The 20,193-nt window shown below is 41.0% G+C and overlaps 1 protein-coding gene across 1 annotated transcript in view; it reads left to right on the forward strand.

Moving 5' to 3' along the window:
• Window positions 1-20,193, forward strand: part of grk6 (G protein-coupled receptor kinase 6) — an 88,498-nt gene that overhangs the window by 15,114 nt on the left and 53,191 nt on the right. The window contains exon 2 of the mRNA XM_030068874.1: window positions 2,521-2,616. Within this exon, the coding sequence (XP_029924734.1) occupies window positions 2,521-2,616 (96 nt within the window). The remainder of the gene's footprint in view (window positions 1-2,520; window positions 2,617-20,193) is intronic.

Raw genomic sequence — 20,193 nt, forward strand, 5'->3', positions numbered from 1 at the left:
CACACACACTTTATATACACACCAACCAAACAATATGGCAAAATACACTTAAATACACAGCAAATACACACGGCACGACCGATTTGCGTCACACTTGCTAAGGAATCTAAAGTGCTGCTTTTCTCTTTTTGTTCATTCATTCTTTTCTCTTATCCACTTCTTCCTATTCAGGGTCACGGACCGGAGTCTATCCCAGCATGCACTGGGCAGTGGGCAGGGAGATGTACACAGTAACCAGACAGACACACACATTCACGCTTGATGAGCAGTCTGGAGTCCTGCAGTGCCGAGTCTGTGTGTTTTTTAGGGACTTGTGAGAAACAAACTGCGCACAGAAAAGCCCAAACCCGGGAATCGAACTCGCAACCACCAAACCGCTTTGCCCCGCTCATGTTGTTTTACCAAGTGCTATTGATTTTTGAAAAACATTTACGTGGACGAGAAGCTTCTTAGCCAGTACTTTTAAGCCGGCTTTACACTGTGCAACTTTCATACAATTACCTGCAGGTTGAAAATAAAATGTTTACTGTTGCTATGACACTAAACTTGTCCAGAACATTCCAAATAATTATGCAAACCCAGATCCTGATATTCATCGGCCTGTAGACGAGGGCTGAACTATATGGTAAAAAAAAAAAAAGTAATTACTCTGACAGATATTGCATTTGTGTAACGGTTCACAATTCTTGTGGGAATGCAGATTGTTGCATCATAATTGTCATTTTCTTTGGAAAAATCTGTTAAAACGATAATGACGTGAGTTTTGCCGGCAGCTCTGCCAAACAAACCAGTTTTTTCACATCAGGAGAATATGATTAGTAAGCCAGGGCGTCTCTGTGGCACCATATTGCTTCATTCAGAATGATACGTTGTCATGCATGGTATCTTTCTCAAAACATCGCAGCTCCTGTGATTAGGATATTGCACTTGATCATATTGTGACTTCAATAATATTTCAATTAATTGCTCAGCCCTACTTGTAAGAGTTAGTACCGTTTGGTGCTCTGTGAAACCATCAAGGTTTCGTTCAATTTGGTGATTGATTATGAAAATATAAAAAAAACTTACAGTGCCTTGTTATTTGTTTTGTCAGTTTATTAAACAGGCTCAGTGCACATCAGTTAACATTTGTGTACTTGCTCCAGAGTTTTAATAATAATAATAATAATAATAATAAAACTTTATTTGTATAGCACCTTTCATACAAGAACTGCAGCTCAAAGTGCTTCACAATAAAAAGAAGAACATTTGAAAACGCATTAAGTAAAACATTAAAAAGAATAAAACACAGCACAGGGTGGAATTAAAAAGAAAAGGCTAAAAATTGAAATAAAATTTGAAATAAAACAAAAGATGCAAGTAAAACAATAAAAGACAACAGTGTGGAATAAAATAGGAGCTAGTTAAAGGCTAGGTAGGAGCTAGTTAAAGAATACTCTGTATTCTTTTCAGTTCAGGCTCAATGCAGTGCTGCTTTATTGACATCGATCCCTCATTTGCCAATTCAAAGCAAGCAGCTGCATTATTGTGTAGAAAGAAGAGATAGGCTAAAGGTTTAAAACGGGGGTAAAAAGAATAGAATATCAGAATACAAGGCAAAGAAAAAGATACAAAAGTGGTAAGAAAGAAGGCTGTGCCATATCAAAATCACAGTATGAAAAGGACAGGCTTATGCATAATGAACCTACATGCTGTGTAAAATAACTCTGACTCCCTTTACATTTACTGTTCAAAACCAAACTGTGTGTTGTGTCTGCTGGCGTCTCCAAAGTCCCCTCACACGTGCTGATATCAGGGTCACTGGAAACAGCATATACTGGGGGCTTTTTGTGGTTTGCCAGTAATTTTAATACTAAACATGACCACTGAGTCAGAAAGGGTGGGACCGTGGGACCGTGCACATGTGTTGCCACCCTTAGCTGAAAAATTTGCATTTGGACTGTTAGTATACCTTTTTTTTATCCCTGATGGAGGCCATGTGCTGAATAAATACATTTTTCTCTTCCTGCTGTTTTACCGGTGTGGCTGGAATCCTCTTGTGTGTCTAGTGCTCTTGACTAGTTTTTGGAATGAAGTTTTGCCAGGTCTTAATGTGCTACAGTTAGACAAAAAGAGCAGTTCTGGGAGAAAGGTGCATGCAGCGACTTCTGCTTTCAGCCCACACTGAGAATAGCATTTACAGCCATGCGCTGTGCAAGTGCAGAAATGCAAACACCAGTGAAAAGCAGACAAAAAACACGGCTATGGTTGTGGCATTTTTCTTATGACGCCAAGATGGCTGGAATTAACTGTGTCATATCTTACTGCGAGGAAACAAACCATAAAACAGATCCAAGTGAAGTTACTGTGGGGGAAGTGTCCTGTCAAAATGCCCTGTAAATGTTCGAACCCCACTCCGATACCAGTAACCAGAGTGCTATGTGCTGTGTAAACCTGTCATGTCCTGATGCTACAGATGGCCGTAAAGGAAACATGCTGCTCGTCAGCTTCAGTTTTAAACCAAGCCTTTTTCTTTTCCAGGAGGCGGCGGAAACAGAAAAGGAAAGAGCAAGAAATGGAAGCAGATGCTGCAGTTTCCCCACATCAGCTTGTGTGAGGAGCTGCGACAGACCACAGGTAGGACCACGGCTCTTCACCTCGGTGTGTCTGTTTTTATTTGAATCCGGCCCGGGACCCCATTCCCTACCCCCAGTGTGTCCCGTCTCTCTCCAAAAACACTTCCAGTAATAGTCTAGAGCTGCAACTAATGATTAATTTCATTGTTTAATAATTTATTGTTTTTTTTTTTTTTTTTTTCAATTTATCTGTTCATCAGTAAGTGTATAAATGGAAAAAAAAATAGTGCCATACTCTCATGGGAAGTGATCAGAGCCCAAAGTGACATCTTCAATTTGCTTCCTAAGTCAGACCAGCAGCCAGTGATATTGAAGTATAGAAATGATATAACCATAAGGCAATATAGCATCTTGGTGATCTTAGTGAAGTTGGAATCCGCAAATGTTTGTGTTTTTTACTTGATAAATGACCAACACAATTAATTGATTATCAAACTTCCATCCATCCATCCATTTTCTATACTCGATGAATCTATTAAGTTTCTTTTAATTGACTACTCAGTTAACTGACTAAATGTTTCAGCAATACATTGTAACTAGAGATACATGATAACACCAACACGTCATTGACCAATATCAGCTTTGAAATGAAATATCGTTTTTGCCCGAAATGAACATTTCTGCTGATACGACATGCTGATATGTGAAATAGGTGAGATTTGCCCGGGTTGTGGCTGTTGTCCGGATTGTCTCAGGGAGAGCATCATCCAAACCTGTTTCAGTAGGATAAAAATGTTATATAAAAACAAATATGGCATTTTTTTAGATAACCTAAGCCAAAGTCGTTGTCTTATGTTGCCCAGTGAATGTGTACATTTTGAAAAGAATTTTGTATTTTGTCTGATTCTGCCAGTGGGCCAGAAGAGTAGGCATAATAAAATGTTAATTCCCCTACAGGAGAGACTTAATTTTCTGCAAATAGGTGAAAGAAATATGGGCAACAGAGTTATTAATATATAAATAAATATTGGCATATAGGATATTTGAAAAAAAAAAAATCCAATCCTTCCAGCTAACCCAGATACACCCCAGAGACCGATCACCCACCTGTGCCGCACAGCGTTGGGTTGCTGAGGATGTGATGCTAAGTGAAGGCAGCTGACCCTTCTTCTCTCTGGAAGGAAAGTCCCAACATTTATCCTCCAGACAGGAAGACTCATGTCTAATTCAGCGCACAGGGTGGCTCTGTGTGCAGCTCCATGCCTCCACTATGCAGTTATCTCATCAAATGCCATATTCAATCACCTCGTTATTTCAGCCATACTGCAGGAAATGCAGAACTTCCTGGGGTTTCCATATGGATCGCACCGCAGCATCTGCTGCTCTAAGAGCGAATCAGCTGTAAATCACATTTTTAAGATGCAAACATGGTTATATGGCGTCTGTATACTGCTCCCCTCCTGTTGCCTGTTGCTACCCATTCCACTTTTTCTACTGTAGTTGAGCACTTTTTTGGGGGAACTTGCAGCCTTAGGGCATTTTCTCACCTCTAAGTACATTTGGCTGGTCAGAATAAGAGTGAAATTGATGCTTTTGCCTTGTTTTCTGTGTAGTCCAATTAGGTTTCACACTGCACATTTGCAGCTGCAGAAAATGCAACCAAAACTGCACCCACCTACCTGGACTCCCTCTTCCAGGTTTATACTCCCTCCCGTCCTCTTCGCTCCTCCATGGAGCGGCGCCTGGTGCCTCCAGCACAACAAGGCCATAAATCACTGGCTAGACTCCTCTCCTCTGTGGTTCCTCTGTGGTGGAATGAGCTCCCAAACTCCGTTCATCCCACAGAGTCCCTCTCAGTCTTTAAGAGAAGGCTAAAACCCAGCTCTTTAGGGAGCACCTGCTCACCTAATGGACTGTGTAAAAAACAACCAAACAAAATATTCTGCCTCTATGCTTTCTTCCTTTCTCCATGCATTATATGGATACTATAGTATATCACTGTATACATTCCCTCTGTGCATTGCCTTGTAGCTCCTCTGTCCTTTGGAGCAGGCTGTAAAGGTTACTGTATAGTAACCTTTTAATTCACTGTTATATAGTAACCTTTTAATTCAAGGTTACTATATATATAGTAACCTTTTAATTCACTGTTTAAATGTCTCTTCTGGCATTTATTCCTGATATTCCTTATTAGCGCATATCAAATCAGATAATGTGTGATATGCATGTGTAAACAGAATAATTCAAAGAACTTGTAATTGACTTTTTTTCTTGTCTTTGTGTGTGTAATCATCTTGTGAATTTTTATAGTGATATCTGAAAGTAAAATTTTGAACCCCTTTCCCCTGTGTGTTAAAAACAGTGTTTTTTTGGTAATATGTGGTCATAAATAGGTGATTTTCAAAACTTTCCACCAATGGGATTTCTTGGGACTTTTTTCCCCTCATTCAGGACAAACTGAGGATACAGAATTAGTTGAGTTTGCTTCTCTTGCAATTTGTCCTAGGTTGACCCCAATTTTGGCCTAAAATTACTGGACTATGCTGTGTGTTTGCATCACCCCGTGGCACGTCCCAATAGTTCAGATCTCATGGTAAATTCCAACATTTTGTTGGTAACATTGGGGCAAAATGTGCAAGCGTGTCTATCCAAATCGAGTTGTCGAGTTGATATAGTATAGTTAAAAACCATATTTTGTGTTTTTATTAATAAATAAATGCCCAAGAATTTTCGAGCTTGCGCCCTCGCGGGCACTTGCATGAAAATGGGACCACAGCATGACTACACAAAAACGTCACCGCTCACCACTGGGTGTTAGATATCGTAATATTGTGATATGGTGTAAGTGTTGTCTTTTCCTGCTTTTAAAAACTGCATTACAGTGAAGAAATTCACATTTCTAAACTTATCTGACTGTTCTAGCTGTTACTCAGTGATTATAAAGGCATTACTGATTATTATTTATCAAAAATCTCATTGTGAAAAATCATTTCTGAAAACACCAATAGCCATCTCCATAATATTGACACAATATGAATATCAAGGTGTTTGGTCAAAAACATTGTGATATTTGACTTTTTCCATCCTGCCCAGCCCCAGTAGCTTGGTAAGACTCCAAGTGTTGAGTAACTGCATTCACCCATCTTATTGGATACACACATATTGAAATGTGATCTCATCACGCTGTAGTTCCCCCATATTTATTTATATTTTTAATTTGGAGAAATAAGGCTATATGATTAGTTTAGATTTTTTTTTTTATCATGCAGGGTAACATTTTCCAGCAGTGGAGGGCCAATGATAGATATATATTTTGTGATCTAAACTTCAGTGTTCAACATGTCTGGAGCACAGAGCATCCAGGCTGCATCCATCAATAATTTTTTAGGATGAGGAATTTTTTTTGATAGAATGATGTATTCAGAAAATGGGGATAAAATAGTTTTGTATTCAAATGTAGCCGGTGTGGTTGTGAGTGTGGCACTTCCCTGTCATGGATGAGGGCGGATGGAGAGCGTTGTGTTTTGTAATCATGAGGTTTGCACTGCATCCTGTGATAACATGTGGACAGTGAGGATAGGCCTCTGTGGCAACTTCTGTTTTTCTTCTCCTGTTTCTTTTCTCTCTTTAACCCGAAGACTCAAAGGCACTTGCAAGAGTGCTACTGCTGAACAGAATATAGAGGAGTCTGATTAAATTATCAGTCAATCACATTTTCCCCACGTTCCCCCGTGGGAAAGCTAGCGTTTGCTCAAAAAGCAACAAGCAGCCAGTGCTTTTCTAATCTCTGACTTGGCCTTTCCTTTCTCCTTTCGCACAAGTTGACTGTGTATCCTGCTCAGAAAACTCAAGTGCAGATCGAGTGTGAAGCCTGATGAACTGAGGCTGGCTGATGCTGCTATGACTTTGATTAAAATTGTGCCAGAGAGGAAACTGCGGCCTGCACAGAAAGAGGAAGTAGACTGGTGTTTTTGCTGAACTCGCGCTGCTCTTCTAACCAGCAGAGCAGTGACTTTCATTTTAATAACAGGTCACAGGTTTGGGGCAGACTCGTTGCTGTGAGAAGAGGCAGAAGAACACAGATGCGGTGAAGCGAAGAGCAAATTCAAGTTCACACCCTGAGAGGTGGCTGGCGAAAGTGCATAAAACGAGACGAGGACAAAAACTAGTGGGAGCTGGTGGCATTGTTGGATTGAGTTAATCTGAAGTGAAAAAACTGGATTTGAAGTTAAACTGTGTAAATGTGTTTGAACCCTCGCCACATGCCTTATGCCTTTCTCTCTCAGCAGCCTGTCTTGCTCCAAAATCTAAGGAAAAATGTCAATAATAGTTCAGGGCTGCAGCTAATGATTGTTTTCACTGTTCTTTTTTTTTTTTTTTTTTTTTTTTTTAATCGCTCATTTAGTTTATAAAGTGTCGAAACAGTGACAAATGCTTATGGGAGCTCAGATTGCTTTAATAGTATGCTTTATCATCAATGCATCATGCAATCATTTATAAATCGTTCAGTTTCAAATGAAACTAATTTTTCCTCTGAATTCAACAGTCCAACATGCACATGACAAATTTAAATGTATGTAATTTAAATAAAAATCTCTGCTGGCACTAATATTAAGGGAACAGTTTTGGCTGCGTTACCACAGGGTTTTGACTTCTGCAGCAACTAGAGTTACGCACAAAGGCAACATTGATTTCTGCCAAATCAAACAGGCTTCTATTGCATGTTTTTATGGGATATTTCCCTCCTATGTCTTGAGGCGCTTGTGCACAGATGCTGGAACCAGACAGTATATCTTCAGTTGTCTTCTGAAGGCCCTGGGGTTGCTCACATACACAAATCTGTAACTTTTCTCTTCGTTCCATATTGTTCTCATGGTCCATAACTGGAGCACGGCCACAAATGCAGCTTTCACAGTATTGTAGGGTTTTTTTCATGAGGAGCAATCAAATGGGGGGGATGCTTTTTTTTTTTTTTTAATGTTTGTTTTCAGCGTTGTCGGTGCCACCGGAGTGCAGAAACAGCTTGGTACAACCAGGAAGTCAGTGAGACGCCTCAGAGTGTCTTTAACAGGAAGAAAGACAAGAGAGTAAGAAGAACAGAATGAAAAACAAAGCAAGAGAGAATGAGGGAAGAGAAAACAAAAAGTAGGAAGAAGTTGAAAATTAAGTGAAAAAGAAAAAGGAAGAGCAGGGAAAAGAAAGGGTGGGTGGATGTGCAGTGTTAATCAATCCATCAATCAGATATTCTTTACATGACACATCTGTTGCATTGATAATAAGTGCAAAGAGCTTCAGATTGGAGAAGAAAAAATAACAAGCAGTGAGCATCATGAATCCTTTTAACATGACCCTGGATGATTTTATAAAGTTATTCACAGATATGCACAATAATATCAGCACATCATCGGTATCAGTCAATATCGGCCTTAAAATGAAATATTGATTTTTGGCCCAGATAATACACGTCGATATGTGAAAAAGGTCAAATTTGCCCGGTTGTGGCTGTTGTCAGGATCATCTGAGGGGAGAGCATCATCCAAGGAGGATTAAGTCGGATGAATCTGACAGTTTTGTTTGAAATAAAACATTGTATGAAAATAAATATGGCATATTTTATATAAACTAAGTTGAAGTAGTTTATTTTTTTATTTATTTTGCCCAGTAAATGTGTAGATTTTTGAAAAGAACTGTCTGCATCGGCTATTGGGCCTTCACAATAAGAGGCATAAAAAATATTAATTCCACAGCAGGAGAGACTTGATGTTCTCTGCAATTAGGTGGAAAAAAATTGTGCATATATCAATATCGGTATTGGCATTCGACCAGAGGAGTTGGAAAATATCAGCATATGAGATATTGATAAAAAAAAAAATCCAATATTGTGCATCTCTGGAAAAAAAGTCTTATGCTGAGTATGAAATGAATTATATGCGGTTGTTTAGTAACTGATCTACAGTTTTGTTTTGAACTTGCATTAAACTACCAATGTGCCTGGAGACAATGTTTTTTATTTATTAGATTATTAAAATTTATGTCAGTGGATCAGCTGCTTAACTTCCTTGGAGCCTTCAGTAATGCTAGCTAACAGGACTCACGGCTGGTTCTACACAGACACATTTCGACTAGGGGTGGGGGAAAAAAATCGATGCAGCGTGGTATGATGATATTTTGTGTGGCAATGTTGTCTTGACACTCAGACGCTCAGTATCAATATTGTATTGCCAAGTATTGATGCAACATTTCTGACAGGTTGATATGACGGAGGTGGTCAGTCTGTCTGCTTGACAGTCCTGTTTTGCTGTAATAAAAGTGATTGAAGAGAGATGAACATCTGTTTTATCTTATCGGATAAAACAGATATTTTCCTTTGGTGACATAATTTGCAGGTGAAAAGGAGAAATAAATTGCATTACATGTTATTGCAATAATCAGAATCAGAATCAGAATCAGAATACTTTATTGATCCCCCAGGGGGAAATTACTTTTTGTTACAATAACAACTCCCACTCAAAGTGTAAAGTAAAAAGAGCAATTAGTCAAGAAAAATAAAGAAAGGAATATAAATATAAATATATATAGAATAAAAAGAAAGAAAAAATATATGTACAAGTGCATGGACATGGACAGGAGTTATTGCACTATAGGTTATTGCACATAAGTATGGTATTGAATATGGATTATTGTACAGGTTATTGCACATAAGTATGGTATTGAATATGGATTATTGTACAGGTTATTGCACATAAGTATGGTATTGAATATGGATTATTGCATATCGTTTTGTGACTTAGCCTAAGTGTCGTGGTGGACCTCTGGTGATTTCCGCCCCTCGTTTCAATGCCTCCGGCTTACTTTTAGATCACAAACATTCTCAGATCTGTTGGTTTTGCTATTTCTGTAATGGCTCACGCTTCGGGTAAAATTCCTGTTATCATACAGAACGTGGCAAAGAGTCGTGATGACGAGCTTGTGTTGCTTGTTGTGGAAGCCTTGATCACCTGACTGATCAAAGTGGCTGAAACAGATTCCAGATTCGTCAGAGAGAGAGAGGACTTTCCCTCTAACCTCCTCAGCCGTGGCGGAGCCGTCTGTGCTGGTCTGACGAGGTTTAAACCGTGGTGCCAGTGTGATGTTGAACACCAGCGCCTTGAGGATGTTTTTACTGGGCGTCAGTTGCAATCCCTTGAGCCCAGACATGTCACACAGGCTGCATTGTTAGGAAGACATTCATAAAAGAAGAGCCCTTTGAGGTTCACTGATGGTGAATGATGAACTCACGAAGCAGCACTGCCTTCTAGGGTGATCCATCCAAGGCCTGATTTGGACCGGAAGATTTTTCAGAGGGAAGTGGGTTTTCCGGGAAAAAGTGTGTCTATAGGGTGCTAGAGAGGCTTGAATTCTCTGTGCATTCATTTGTGTGCGGGCGCGCATCAGTGTCAGAAATTAGCGATGACTTGAGGCAAAAAATGCACTTGAAACTTCGTAAGATGCCTGTGAAATTGAAAATTTGGAGGAGAGCTATGCCTCTGATAGGAATGTCATTTCTTGTATTCCACCCATGGGCCACTGCAGGTTATTTCTGGACATCTGTGACCGGCCGATTCCGGTGCGCTCCAGGCGCGATAAATGGAATAAGGCATTTTGATCAGAAATGAGCTGCCACGCATCTGAGAGCAGCAGGAAATGTGGCACCATGTCGGCAACAGTGGAACAAAATACCAACTGCACACAAACCAAAACACTGTAAAATAAATAAATAAATAAATAAAACCACACATCCAACTCCTTTACTTGGATTTATTTTAAGAAATCAACCAGTGTTTTAGACAGAGCCTTCTTCAGGGTGTCTCGACCCAAGTAGTCACAAGTGGCGTGGAAGTTACATCGCTTGTTTAGCCTGCTGTCCATGTTGTTGGAATAAAACAACACGGTCAAAGATCAGGGCCTAGGGTTCATTCACTTAGAATCCAGCTGATGATACGGAAAAAATGCAGTGGCCGTCCGGCGCGAAGTTGAGCCAGATTCAGCTTTTGCCGAAGCAAACCCTGATGTCACACCACAGTGTCCAATCGCTCAGTCCGAGTGGGCAGACAGCGGACAAAGTGCTGTGGCAAAGTGCTGGAATCGACAGATTGTTTGCCTCTACTAGGGAGAATTTTTCAAGAGACGAGCTACAGTAAAAGTTGCCATTGGCTAGTGTCAGCAAACTTAACCCTAACCCTAACCTAACCCTAACCCTAACCCTAACCCTAGCCCTAATCTGATATCCTCTTGGGTTTGGTCTAGGATTTGGTCCGTGCTATTGGTGTATACTTGTCATTGATCCCTCCCTGCACTCAGTGCCACCCAAACATCCTGTTTCAACAGGAACTGCACAAAATCAAGAGAGTAAGAGTCCATTACATGAGGTTTTTAAAAGACCACCGGTCTGTGTTGGGCACAAACACATTAGAACCCATCACAGGTAAATTATGAGCAGCCTAACTGTCTATTGTGTCGACCGAACATTAGTGGATGTGTTTTCTTGCTGAAAAGGTGACCATGAAGGTTCTATTTGCGCTCACGTTGGATACAGTGGACTTTTGGCAGGTAGCAACTTCTATTCCCAGCACTGCATCTTCAGTCTACCGCCTAAGGCATTGTGGTGCTGCTGTACGAGGCACAAGTATTCAACTAAAAGGCTACAGCAGTTTTTCTGTGTGATGTAGCATTTAATGTATTACAAACATCAAAATATAAATATGATGGGGAGTAATCTTAACCATTTTGTGTTGCTGAATCCCTGGGCTAGTGTAGGTGGATTCTTAAGACTCATTTTTATAGGCAAGCCTTTCCATGGATTTCTACCAAAGATCTTTGGAATAACTTTGAAATGTCCTCTCTGTCTGTGTTCTTTTTCTTTTTTCTTCATATTTTTTATGTATTTGTTTTTCCATGCATTTGTTTTTATTTCCCGCATGTGTGAAGCACTTTGTAGCTGTGTGTTGTAAAAAGTGCTATATAAGTAAAGCTTTACTTACTTACACCCCTCCTCAGAAAAGTGCCACGCAAATTTGGACTGTGACTTAGTCCTCTGACAGTGGTTTGTTGCTGTTGTTGCTGCTGTCTGACTCTCACAGCGGAGCAGCCCAGTGCCAACTTGAGCGAAACCACACTTGATTTGAATAGCCGCTGTCAGGAGGGAGGGGAGAAATAGCAATGAGCCAAAAGAAACTGCAAATGAGCAGAATCATTAGAAAGCAGATTAAGAAACAAATGCAGAGAAAAGCACAAATTCAGAGAAAGAAATCTAGAAAGAAAGGAAGAGGATGCGTGAGTACCGTGAGTGTGTTGGAAATAATAGCATGAACTTGACCGAAACCTGTTTATGAAAGCAGAAAGAAGAGGTGAGTGGGAGTGAGACTTGATAGAGAGAAGGCCACGCAGGAAACCCTCAGCTTCCTTGTTCATCAGAAACACGATGTGTTGTCTACGAGTGCATTCAAGGGAGAAATAACCTGCGCTCCACATCCAGCCCCCGTCTGCACAAACAACTGCAGAAGCTTCACGAGTTGTAATGGCATGAGAAAAAGCGTCGCCTCAACTCTCGTTTGTGTGCTGGATTTCCACTGGCCATCTTACCCCCGTCTGTTCACCATCAGAATGCCTTGGCTGAGTCACTTTTCCTTTTGTTTCCTTCTCCATTTCTGTGTTAGTCAGCCTGACAGAGAAACAGAGGCGTCTAGGAGGCTCAGCGTGACACTTCCTGTGTTTTGGACCACTGCTTACACTCAGTGGCCACTGTGTTTGTAGCACCTCACGGACACCAGGTACCAGCTTCTGCATTCAGGACAACCTCAGCCATAAAGCATCTTTGACGTGGAGCAGCACACAGGGAATAATCAAAAATATTTATTATACAGTATAGTATAGTATATTTATCGCTATATTTATTGTACATATTATATTATACATAGAAAGGTTTTTTTTTTCCTCCTTACTAGGGGTGGGACAGTAAATCGATAACGCGATACATTCCTATACTTCCTCGTGTAATACATTATCGATACACTTGTATTGATAATTAATTTGCGCAGATAGCACTTTTTTCCAGTTATGATTTTTATTATTTGATTTACAGACATCCAGAAAGGCAGTCCAATGCATTTTACAGATGGGTATTCACAAAACATGCACACACCAAAAACAAACTAGCAAAAAAAACAACAAACAAAAAAAAAAAACAGATAAAGAAAAACTACAACAGTAGGTACAAAAATAAATAAATAAGTAAATGAATAAACATTCATTTAAAAAAGGCCCATTTGAGTTAAGACTGTTTGTTTCCTGCCTTCAGGGGGGCGATTGCTGCTTGTGCCTGTTCCAGGGTATTCTTTTTTTGTCGTTTACAGATGACGAATCAGTGATGAATCAGCTGATTATCATACAATATCTTGCATATCACAGAATTCCCGGTATAGTGATAACGTCGCTATTGTGGGTAAGATATCGTGACAGTATTGCAAAATAATTCCCACCCCTGCTCCGTATGAGTATAACTCTTCTACAGAGTCATCGTCAGTGATGTTTTCCAGCCCTCTTACTTGGCAGCTGGTGGAACTACTTTGTTCCTGTATCACTGCCCAGCGGCTTCATCTACCTAGGTGTGTCAGACATACAGCGCTCTTGTGAGAGGCAATGGGTCAAACCTGGATGGATACATATGGAGTAGCAAATACCAATGCATGGGTCAGAACCTGACCCATCACTTCAGGCAGGGAAAATGGAAAATGTGAGTCGGGTCACGTCGGGTTCAGGCAGCCATTTCAAACTCATTCTCTGCTGTTCTATATGTCTTTGACTTGTTTGGCGCTGTGAATCCTCGAGAAGTGTCAGGTCCTCCAGGACTGGCCTGCTCAATGTTCCCAGAGACGGAACAAAATACGGTTTAAATTCCAGGCAGGAAACTTTTATATTCTCTGCTGCTCTCCCTTAAACTGATGCAAATTGCTGATCATTTAATTCTAGGTTGTGGATCGTTGTATACTTTCATCCAGACAGAAGTTTTGTTTGCATGTTGATTTTATATTTCCTATGCATTTTTTTTATTTTCTCATTTTTCCATTTTTTTATTTGTTGCATTTTTCTCTTTCTCCCTATTTTTCTCTCTGCTTTTAAATGTCCTTTTATGACTTTTGTAAAGCACCTTGAATTGCTGTTTTGTATGAAGTGTGCTATACAAATAAACAGGCTTTTGCCTTTAGTCCAACAGTAATTGAGCTTCTTGAACATGTGTGCATGCCTTATACTTGTCATTTATTTTTATGCAGTTTGTGTAACCTGAGATGTATCACTAGGACACTGAGTGAGAAGTCCACTTTGACTCTGTCTTCTCTCCACCCGCTATGTTTTCTAATTATCTTGACAGGAAAAACTGCTCATCCTTGGCTCTGTGCTAGTATTCGTCATGGTGTGGAAAAACCATTTTCTACGAATCCTGAATCCTAATTAAAGGAGGTGAAAGTTGTATTGCTGAGAAGAAAACACCAAAACAAAACAAAACAAAACGAAACATCATAATCATTGTTCTGTATCTGCCCGTCTGTCTTAGTGAGCTGCATGTGTTTATCATGTTGATCAAGAGACACACACCAAAGCTGTTTCCTGTCTCCCAAAATGACTGTAAAAAGAGCTCTGCACCGCCGCACAGACTCATACACCTTACACTCATCATTCCAGCAAATCAACAAGCATGCACAGGCGTAACACACACTGCCACAGGGCATGCCGACACATGTTCAACACACACAGACACACACAGTGCCGCACCACGGTTACCATCGTCTCTTGTGTGTGGTCAGAGGCCTAACAGGCCGACTAGAGCGTGTCTGCCTGAGCAGCCATGCACTCAGTAGAATATTTCACCCATTGTGATGTTCAGTAATGAGTCTGTGCCCTTCACTGCTGCTGGGAAATCTCTGCCGTCATACAGCATGAGGAGGATTTATTTTCTTTTTAAATCTGAAACCTGATTTGAAATGAATGGATTCTCCTCTTGGCAGCTCAGAGCTGTTCTGAGGCGCCCGGGAGCTGCAGCTCAGTTATCGCCTATCCGTCCATCAGAGCTGAAGTTTCAGGTGGCATCTTGGTGCTTTGGTCTGTTGGTGTGAATAATTGCACTGCTTAGCCCAGTGGGTGCACTATGAATAAGGGTAAAAACAGTTTTAATGTGAACACCACTGGTTATGCTTTAATGAGACTCAGAGGGATGATGCACTGACTTATGGTGTTAAAAAAGTATATTGTAGGTAGTAGTATTTGGCCTGTTGGAGGATTATTTGGAAGCTTTTTCATGTGTTTGACATGTTTGAGAGAGAAAGGAGATTTTGGGAGACAGAGGAGGAAGACAGGTAACAATGTCCTGCACTGCAAAAACTCAAAATCTTACCAAGATTATTTGTCTTATTTCAAGTCAAAAATGTCTTATTTCTAGTCAAAATATCTCATTACACTTAAAATAAGACATGATCACCTCAGAAGTAACTTGTTTTTAGACAGTTGTCTCTTGTTTCAAGTGAAAATTCACTTGAAACAAGTGAAAATTTGCTTGTTTCATTGGCAAAATTTGTTTCTTGTTTCTAGCTAATTTTCACTTATTTCAAGTGAATTTTTCCACTGGCAAATTTTGCCAATGAAACAAGCAAATTTGCACTTGTTTCAAGTGAATTTTCACTTGAAACAAGTGAAAATTGTCTAAAAACAAGTTACTTCTGAGGTGATCATGTCTTATTTTAAGTGTAATGAGATATTTTGACTAGAAATAAGACATTTTTGACTTGAAATAAGACAAATAATCTTGGTAAGATTTTGCGTTTCTGCAGTGTGGGTTGGATTTGAATGCAGGATGTTGCACCAGGACCCTGCAGGACTCTGAAATCAGTAAGAAGACACTCAGGGCTCTAGTTTCGCAGACCAGGCGAGGCGGGGGCGTAGCGCTGATGCGCTTCGCCAACTGGGTGTGGCCAGGCGGATTTTTCAAGTTTGGCACGCCGTTCTCGGTGGCGCAAGTACTCCGCCGTCCCTCCTACCGGCGCAAGGGAGGAGAGAAGGTGTGGAGTGGGTTTGACACAGCCGATTCACATTTAACCAATCAAATGAGCCCCTGTCCTTGCCTTTAAAATGCGCTGCGCGAAGGCGTAATGAAAGTTTACACAGCTGACATGGAGGTCTATTGCCGCAGGCGGAGCGGAGCTCAGGAGACAGGCGCGGAGCGGAGACCGGCGAGCAGTGCGGACACGTCACCAAAACCTCACAGGCAGGCTTCCGGAATGTCAGGCACATGAACAATGCCGAAAAAAACACTATTCAATGCTAGGATCACAATCAGCACATACATATATCTCCATATCAACTGTCCCGTCACAGCTGATGTCAGATCAAAGGAGATTGGCACCGTTTGTGCTGATTGTGAGGTTTTGGTGATGTGCGCCAGCCAGCCAAACTTCCACTGCCCCAGCTCCGCTCCGCCTTGCGCTGAAAGTAGACGTGGTTTCAGATGGCGAGCTTTTGGCGCACCTCGGCGAAGCCTTTTGGCACAAAACTGTCACTGTGCCAAGCCGAATCTGTCGGCACCTCCCCCCGCTGCGCCGCCACTCCCATCTCGGCGAACCTCCGCCTGCGAAACTTGGACCCTGTCCGCCTCTGCCGTTTCGCCGGTCGAAACTAGCTCTGCGCGGGGTTCGCCTCACTGCGCCACCCCGCGCTGCGCCGGGAAACTACAGCCCTCAGGCCTTATTCACATGAAGACAGATTTTTTTGAAAATGCAATTTTATTCATCTGTTAAAAAAAGGTCTTTGTTGGCAGTTCAAAAATGTCTTAACAATGTCCAGAATTGTAGTGAAAACTAAGTGGAATTATAAAAAAAAAAACAAAAACAAGGCTGAGTGGTTTATATGAACAGCACAAAATGAAAATAGCATTTTCAAAAAATTCCACCCTGGACAGCATTTTCCAAAAATTAGGATCAAAAGCCCCATTTTTGGTCCAAAAATGTAATCACTTCTTGGCCTACCCATGACCAAGCCATACTTTTTCAGTTCTGCTGCTGACAGAATTACAGAAACAAACAGACGGGCAGAGGTAACAGTAATTACATATCTGCATTTCTGATGTTGCTCCAACTCCAGTGCTGTAAGTTAGACTGACATGATTACACTGATTGCTGCAATTGCTGGTAAATTAAATTCAAACATAATACCAAAGTCCAGGGAAGACCCATTTTGGCACTGTGTTGCATTAGTTGGCCTGAGGAGGCGCTATACTTAAAAATCAGACATCAAACCTTTTATCTGGCACTGTTTAAGATCAAAGGTTCCAGGATGAATTCAACACAAAGCCAATTTATCACATGATGGAAAGCCTCTGCACGGACATATCTAAGGCTTTTAGCTGAAGTGACTGACATTTTTTTTCTTTTTTTCTGCAATCAAAGACCAATACTGTTGTAAACTGAAGCAAATGATTTTCTAAACGGACAGGAGGTGTGTGTATTTAGAAATCCAGATGATTGACACCATGAGATATGCACTACTCTTGCAAAGACGATGCAGTATAGTCATACATTTATTATAAAATCCCTTGTGAAGAAGTCACACACACACACACACACAGCAGGTAACAGGTGAAATCAGATGACATGAGAAAATACAGCCTTCATTCATGTAACAATTTATTAAGCATTAGTTCAGCTAATTCATAAATGAAAGAATGTATTTGCCTATTTACAGTGGAAGAGTTGAAGAAAAAGTGGAAAAACCTCAGGGACAGATATGAAGGAGAGGAAGGGAGTGAGAAGAACTCCTGGCAGAGCTCCTTTGACTTAATGACAGGTACATGGTGCATCTGAAGCTGCTGGATTGTCCGCCAGAGAAAAAGTGCGCCAGAACAGAAAACTAAAAAAACTCTGCGCCCGTCTGTGCCATACCCAGTTAGACTGGGTATGGCACAGACGGGCACCATACCCTTTCACACACCGCGCGCTGTGTGAAAGGCCCTTAAAACAACCAGCGGTGAGCCACAATGGTCTGTTAATATGTTATCACCTCAGAATAATCATCTATCAAAGAGATGCAAGGACAAGACGTGGAAGCACACCAAAAAAGGAAACTTTAATCAGAATTTGCACAAACCTAATCATTTGCAGCAGACAGGCGGCAGTGTTTTGGCTCCAGGATCCTGAAACCTTTTCCGCATGTCAGTGCTGTACCGGCAAATTAAAATAGAATAAAACGAAACACTGAAGGAGCAGGGCTTACACATGAATTAGTAGATCAACACAAAAATTAAGCGAGTATCATTTTGATAATGGATGAATTGTATGAGTCATTTATTGAATAAAAACACCAAACTTTTGCTGATAACAGCTTCACAGACGCCGAGAATTGCTTGGTTTTCTCAGTTTCGTTATGTATAAAAGTAAATCTTTGGTGGTTGATAGCCAGACTAAGGAAGCAATTTGAAGACATCGGTTCATACTACAGCTTATTTTTTTGTTTCTTAAAATAAAAAGTAACATAAGTAAAAGTAGCATAAAAGGTGACCTGGTGGGTGTTTAAATGCAGAGTGGCTCACACCCAAATTAGCATGTACGGTTTTGGCTCAGGCCAGCTCTGACCCCATGGAAACTCAGGGTATCCGCGGGGTCTTGAAAAGTATTAAAAGGTGATAAATCAATTTTGGGAAAATTAAGACCCTTAAAAAGTTTTAAAAAGTCTTATCACGATTTTATAAAGTCTTAAATTTTGAAAGTATTTTTTCTGAACTTAGCTGAAGCGTTTAAGTCCCAAAAACATCGTAAAAGTGTGTGAATTTATTCATTTTTATTAAAAAACAAAGATGAACAGGTACATAAAAAACTAGGCTATTGTGGGTGCGTTCGTAAATTGTCTCTGAGAGCGCCGGACTGAGAGGGCGGGCGGGTGGAAATTCAGAAGCACAAAGTACGCTCTGCTGTATCATAGTGGTCCATAGTCTTTATCACAAACTAAAACTGTTAAGTTAAAAATATCACTGATGTAAATGGTTACAGCTTGAAGTGGCGATGAGGCATTAAAAAATATTGAGAAGGTCTTGAAAAAGTCTTAAAAAGGTATTAAAATTAACTTCAAGATTCCTGCATATACCCTGAAACTGCACCCGCACACTGGCAGCGTTGATGCTTCGCTCCGTCCGCTGAGCTGCATGTAGCATCACGACTATAGAGGGAGAGGGAGAGGGAGAGAGAGAGAGAGAGAGAGAGAGCCGGCCGAGCGAGAGGCGAGCAGAGGTCACTAAGGTCATGATCCAGTTTCAAACCCACGCCACCGTGTTGCAGCGGGCCTCATAAAGGGCGTTTTGTGTATGTTGTGTGTGTATATGATCTGCTGTGTTGTACAGGAGCCTCTTTCATAGTCACTGAAACTCCACTGATCCATTTACAAACTCCATTGTTCCACAACCAGATAATTTGGAAATGGTCCTCCCGGCTTTACAGGATGTTATTCATATTTCATGCACTGAGAGGACAAGTAGTTTGATGAATTGTAATAAAACAAATTTATGGGAACATGCACTTTAAGCTATGTTCAGAGGAGTACCAGAGGGATTTTGGCTTTGTTCAAACGAATTGTTCACAAGATGTGTGGTAAAGAGAGCCAACAACCAGGGGACGCTGCAGTCACCACAGGAGCACACCTGCTTTACTAGATGCTCAGAAGCCTACCGGATGTGTTGTATGTCTGTCATCTGTCCCGTTGTCCATTCAGCTCTGCATTGGCCTTTTCTGCGTTCTGCTTTGCTTCCATTCCCATCGTCCTGCTTTGTTCTGCCCCCGCTTTGGCGTGGTCTCCTCTCTTTACCGCAGGAGGTACGGCAGCTCCGAGCGTACGAGAGCCGAACAGCGAAAAGATAATTAGAGTAGAACGGAGGGGAACAAAGAGGACGTCGCAGCGGAGCAGAACAGAGCAGAACAGAGGAGAGTGAAGTAGAGCAGAAAAAAATCAAAGCGGGATAGAACAGAGCATAGCAACCCAACAGCCATCGTGTTGCCCCGTATGAACGATGCTGTTCCCCTCTCAGGCTGTTGACAAATACGCTGCCTTGCTTTGACCTGTAATTGCAGTGCACACCGTGGGCTAATCAGGACTTGATCTTCGTGACAGTGCGTCTGAGCAGTGCATCACATCGGCTTCATGCTTTCTACATTCCGAATGCCAACTCTGTGCATCCAGTCAACATGTAAACAAACCACAAACAAATAAGTGAAAAGTTTGAGACTCAGTTTAGGACTTTGGCAACAGCAGAATGGGTGAATTCTGCAGGGTGAAATGGGTGAAAGCCAGCTTGTTTCCCCCCTGTTGCTACCTGCATCAGACCTCTTCTTAAAAAGTATGCATTTATTCCATAATCTAATTTAATATTTTTTATACAGAAGTGACGGTGTTGACAATTTATGGTTGTGACAGTAGCAGTGTCCAAAAATATGAAGAGATTTAAGAGAAAATAGCAAACTTCCAGGAGCCTGTGCGGTCTTGAAGCATGCAGTAGAGCTGAAGGTTTGAAAAGGGCTCCTCAGGAATGTAACTGACCTTGTAGTTTTTTTATTATTATTTTTTAAATAAA

Source organism: Myripristis murdjan, chromosome 14, assembly GCF_902150065.1.
Source record: "Myripristis murdjan chromosome 14, fMyrMur1.1, whole genome shotgun sequence".
In the NCBI taxonomy this organism is placed as follows: Eukaryota; Metazoa; Chordata; class Actinopteri; order Holocentriformes; family Holocentridae; genus Myripristis; species Myripristis murdjan.